The 5935-nt window shown below is 44.5% G+C and overlaps 1 protein-coding gene across 1 annotated transcript in view; it reads left to right on the top strand.

Annotated features, from left to right (window-relative positions):
• Window positions 1–3803: 3803 nt before the first annotated feature.
• Window positions 3804–5935, top strand: part of ARSD (arylsulfatase D) — a 7598-nt gene continuing 5466 nt past the window's right edge. Inside the window, exons 1-2 of the mRNA XM_031661129.1 lie at window positions 3804–3887; window positions 4967–5022. Of these exons, the coding sequence (XP_031516989.1) occupies window positions 3804–3887; window positions 4967–5022 (140 nt within the window). The remainder of the gene's footprint in view (window positions 3888–4966; window positions 5023–5935) is intronic.

A 5935-nucleotide genomic window follows, 5' to 3' on the forward strand; every position in this document is an offset into this window, starting at 1 on the left:
CAGCACTGATGAGCTCAGGGAGGTGGCCTCACCCGAACCATCTCCCAGGGTTGATAGGCTCCAAGCGCGGTGGCCTGCCCAGATGTGTCCAGGTGTGACTGAGGGGAGGTAGCCTCACCTTGGAGTGTCTCCAGCACTGATGACTCAGGGGAGGTGGCCTCTGCCAGGTGTCTCCAGGGTTGATGACTCAGCGCAGGTGGCCTCTGCCAGGTGTCTCCAGCGTTGATGACTGAGGGGAGGTGGCCTCTGCCAGGTGTCTCCAGCACTGATGACTCAGGGGAGGTGGCCTCTGCCAGGTGTCTCCAGCACTGACTCCTTTTGAGTGGCCTCTGCCGGGAGTGTCTCAAGCGTTGATGACTCATGGCACAGGTGGCCTCTCCTGCAGAACATCCAGCGTGATGACTCAGCACAGGTGGCCTCTGCCAGGTGTCTCCAGCACTGATGACTCAGCACAGGTGGCCTCTGCCGGAATGTCTCAAGCGTTGATGACTCCGCTGGAGTGGCCTCTGCCAGGTGTCTCCAGCGTTGATGACTCAGGAGGTGGCCTCTGCCGGGTGTCTCGACGTTATTGACTGAGGTGGCCTCCTTGAGTGTCTCCAGTGATGACTCAGAGGAGTGGCCTCTGCCAGATGATGACTCAGGGGAGTGGCCTCTGCCAGGTGTCTCCAGTGTTGATGACTCAGGAGGTGGCCTCTGCCAGGTGTCTCCAGCGTTGATGACTGAGGTGGCCTCTGCCAGGTGTCCAGCGTTGATGACTCAGCACAGGTGTCCTCTGCCAGGTGTCTCCAGTGTTGATGACTCAGGGGAGGTGGCCTCTGCCAGGTGTCTCCAGTGTTGATGACTCAGAGGGAGGTGGCCTCTGCCAGGTGTCTCCAGCGTTTGACTGACTCAGGAGGTGGCTCTTCCAGGTGTCTCCAGGGTTGATGACTCGGGAGGTGGCCTCCCATGAGTGTCTCAGGGTTGATGACTCAGGAGGTGGCCTCTGCCAGGTAGCCTCCAGGGTTGAGCTCAGGGGTGGCCTCTGCCAGGTGTCTCCAGTGTTGATGACTCAGGGGAGGTGGCCTCTGCCAGGTGTCTCCAGCGTTGATGACTCAGCACAGGTGGCCTCTGCCAGGTGTCTCCCAGCGGTGAAATATTTGAGGAGGTACTGTGTGGCTTCTCTGCCGAGTGTCTCCAGTGTTGGCGGTGACTCAGGAGAGTGGCCTCTGCCAGGTGTCTCCAGTGTTGATGACTCAGGGGAGGTGGCCTCTGCCAGGTGTCTCCAGTGTTGATGACTCAGGGAAGGTGGCCTCTGCCAGGTGTCTCCAGTGTTGATGACTCAGGGGAGGTGGCCTCTGCCAGGTGTCTCCAGGGTGATGACTCGGGAGGTGGCCTCTGCCGAGTGTCTCAGTGTTGACTCAGAGGAGGTGGCCTCTGCCAGGTGTCTCCAGGACTGATGACTCAGCACAGGTGGCCTCTGCCAGGTGTCTCCAGTGTTGATGACTCAGGGGAGGTGGCCTCTGCCGGGTATCTCCAGCGTTCTGATGAGCTCAGGGGAGGTGCCTCTACCAGAATGTCTCCAGCGTTGATGACTCAGCACAAAGTGTCCTCTATGTCTCCAGTGTTGATGACTCGAGATGGCCTCTGCCGGAGTGTCTCAGGGTTGATGACTCAGGAGGTGGCCTCTGCCAGATGCTCCCAGCGTTAATGACTTGGCACTTGAGTGGCCTCTGCCGGGGTATTCTTGAGAGAAGTTGCTATGTTTCTCGTTCCATCATTTCCTCCTTGGAAGCCAGGGCAAACTATCCAAGCAGCTCTCACTTATAGGAGGTTGTATAATACTTGACTTCTCCTGCTCGGGGTGGGTGAACAAGTGTCTGGTGGAATAATAGAAATTCTTTTGTAAGGAAGGTTGGGCTCTTCTCCCATGTTTATGATTGATTCAATCCTTTAATAGACATAACATATGACTATAAAGGTATATATTATGTATGTACATATGTAATACATATAAACTATGCCATATACATCATATACATAGGAAAACAAACATATATCTATATATAATATTAGTATGATCTCTGTATAAACTCACATATACTAGTGTAAACTCATTAGTATAAAATATATTAGTATAATATGTATACTATAAACTCATTAATGTATTATATATTAGCATAATATGTATTTGAACTCATTAGTATAACTCATATATAGTAGAATAAACTCATTAATACTGGTATAATATATTAGTATAAACTCATTACTAAGTCATATATATACTAGTATAAACTCATTAGTATTTAAATAGTATAAATATAATATGTATTATAAATTCATTAGTATAAACACATATATACTGTAAACTCATTAGAAGTGTAATATATAAGTATAATAAATACATAGTACCATAAACTCTAGTATAAATTCATGTATATACTAGTATAAACTCATTAGTATTTGTATAATACATATTAGTATAATAGATATACATTAGTGTAAACTCATTAGTATAAACTCATATAGTAGAACAAACCCATTAATATTTGTATAATACATATTAGTATAATAAATATATAGATATAGACTCATTAGTATAAACTCATTAGTATAAACATACATGCTAATATAAACTCATTAGTATAAGTGTAATATGTATTAGTATTATAAATATATATCAACATAAACTCTAGTAGAACTAATATACATACTAGTATAAACTCATTAGTATTTGTGTAATACTTATTAGTATAATAAATTATATATTAATGTAAACTCATTAGTATAAAATCATGTATATAGTATAATAAACCCAGTAGTATTTGTATAATATATAAGTATAATAAATATACATTGATATAAACTCATTAGTATAAACATATATACTAGTATAAACTCATTAGTATTTATATCATATATATTAATATAATAAATACACATTGGTATAAATTCATTAATATAAGCTCATATATATTAGTATAAACTCATACATACTAGTGTAAACTTAGTATCTGTATATTAGTATAATAATATATACACTTATAAACTCAGTATAAACATATATACTTGTATAAACTCATTAGTATTTGTATAATATATATTAATATAATAAATACATATTGGTATCAATTCATTAGTATAAACTCAGTATTTGTATATTAGTATATATATATTATAAACTCATTAGCATAAACATATATACTAGTATAAACTCAGTATTTGTATAATATATATTAATATAAATACACATTGGTATAAATTTATTGGTATAAACTCATATACTAGTATAAACTCAGTATCTGCATATTAGCATAATAAATATATATTATAAACTCATTAGTATAAACATATATACTAGTATAAACTCATTAGAATTTGTATTCCGTATTAATATATTAATATAAACCCCTATATATACTGGTATAAACTCAGTACTTTTATAATATATATTAATATAATATGTTAGTATAAACTCATCAGTATAGAGTCATATACAAACATTTACAGTAGTATATGTTTACTATACTAACCGTGTAAATTAGTATAGTAAACATACACTAGTGTAAACTCATGGTTCTCTGTTAACCAGGAAGGTACAGAGTTGAAGTCTGGAGCCAGCTGGAGACTGCCTTCCATGGTGGGGTATAACCCAGCACTATCCTTAGTTATTTTGTTTTTAGTTTTATTTTACTCTGTGGTCCAGATGGTTTAAGTCTTGCCGTTGGTTGGTCTTGGGCAGATCCTCCAGGCTGGCTACGGCGTTATGACCTGTCGAGTGTCCCTCATTTTGAGTTGTTCTGATGTTTAGTCCTCTGCTTCTCAGGATGCCAGTGGAAGGCGAGGTCACCATGATGTCTACACATCTTGATGTCTTGTTACCGGTGATGTTCATCTTGATGGTGAAGGTGGTATGTGATGGAAATAGTCAATGGGTTCGGGGATATAGACTTTGAAGACTGTACAAGTGTCCTGTTTCTTTTTCTTTTCTTTTTCTTTCTTGCTTTCTTTTTTTTTTTGAAAAGGAGTCTTGCTCTATCTCCCAGGCTGGAGTGCAATGAGACAGTCTCGGCTCCCTGCAACCTCCATCTCCCTGGTTCAAGCCATTCTCCTACCTCAGCCTCCGGAGTAGCTGGGACTACAGGCACCTGCCACCACACCCGGCTAATTTTTGTATTTTTAGTAGAGACGGGGTTTCACCATGTTGGCCAGGCTGGTCTCGAACTCCCGACCTCAGGTGATTCACCTGCCTCGGCCTCCCAAAGTGCTGGGATTACAGGTGTGAGCCACCATGTCTAGCCTTCTCCTTTTCTTTTCTCTTTCTCTTCTCTTTCTTTCTCTGTTTCTCTCTCTCTCTCTCTCTTTCTCTCTCTTTCTCCCCCCTCCTTCACCCTCTCCCCCTCCTCCACCCTCTCCCCCTCCCCCTTTCCTCCCTCTGTCTCCCCCTCCCCCCTCATCATTTGCATGATGTCTCTGGCTGCTGGTTTTGTTTTGTTGTTGTTGTTACTGTTTGTTTGTTTTTTGAGACAGGGTCTCCCTCTGTCACCCAGGCTGGAGTGCAGTGGCACAGTCATAGCTCACTGCAGCCTCTACCTCCCAGGCTCAACCGATCCTCCTGCTTCAGCCTCCTGAGTCGCTGGGACTGCAGGTGCATGTCCACAAGGCCTGCTCATTTTTTTTAGTTTTTTAGTTTTTAGTAGAGATGGGGTCTCGCTTTGTTGTCCAGGCTGGTAGGGTTCTCGTTTTACATATGGTTGGAGTGACGGAATGCTGGGCATGAATACATCAAGATTCACGGCTCACCTCTCTCAGACCAGGAGCAGCAAATGCTGATGGAACATGAAGACAGTTCCAAGGCACAGGGTGGCATTTTCTCGACTGGGAGTTTTGCTGCGTTTTGCAAAGGAGCATGTCCCAAGTATTGGAACGACTCCATCTGCAGAGAAGGAGGTGGGACCTGGTTCTTCAGCCTCCATGGTGCCTTTGGCAGCAGAGACCTGGAGACTGTTCACTTGTGAAGGATGCAGGGGACAGATGCAGGGCCGGGTGAGCACCTCCGCTTAGGGTTTAGCAGGTGGACGGCAGCTCTGTGATTTTTCAGCCTTTCCATCATTGTTGCAGAAAGAGCCATCTCCTTGCAGGGAGATTCTCTTGTTTCGGTCAGAGAGACACATGTTTCCCCCACCTCCCCACACCCTGCATACTTCATCCTGTGTCTTGTCTTTGGAGCTGTGTCTCCCTCATCAGCCCTCGCCGATGGGGTGGCTGGTAGGATCCAGCCTTTCCCACCTGTATTTGGGCCTGTGGGGGAAAGACAATGGACATGGGAACTGGGTGTGGCTGTTTCTTAACCACCAAAAAGGTCCATAGAAAGTTTATATACTTGGCCGGGCGCGGTGGCTCATGCCTGCAATCCCAGCACTTTGGGAGGCTGAGGCAGATGACAAGGTCAGGTGATCAAGACCAGCCTGGCCAACATGGTGAAACCCTGTCTCTACTGAAAACACAAAAATTAGCAGGGTGTGGTGGTGGCGCCTGTAATCCTAGCTACTCAGGAGGCTGAGGCAGGAGAATCGCTTGAACCCAGGAGGCAGAGGTTGCGGTGAGCCGAGATTGCGCCACTGCACTCCAGCCTGGGCGTCAAAGCGAGACTCCATCTCAAAAAAAAGAAAAAACAACAACAAAAGTTTATATACTTAATCCCAGCACTTTGGGAGGCCAAGGCAAGCAGATCACCTGAGTTTGGGAGTTCGAGACCAGCCTGACCAACATGGAGAAACCCTGTCTCTGTTGAAAATACAAAATTAGCCGGGCATGGTGGCCCATGCCTGTAACCCCAGCTACTCGAGAGGCTGAGGCAGGAGAATCGTTTGAACCTGGGAGGCAGAGGTTGTGGTGAGCCGAGATTGTGCCATTGCACTGCAGCCTGGGTGACAGAGCGAGACTCCATCTCAAAAAA

The sequence above is a fragment of the Papio anubis genome, chromosome Y (assembly GCF_008728515.1).
Source record: "Papio anubis isolate 15944 chromosome Y, Panubis1.0, whole genome shotgun sequence".
Lineage (NCBI taxonomy): Eukaryota > Metazoa > Chordata > Mammalia > Primates > Cercopithecidae > Papio > Papio anubis.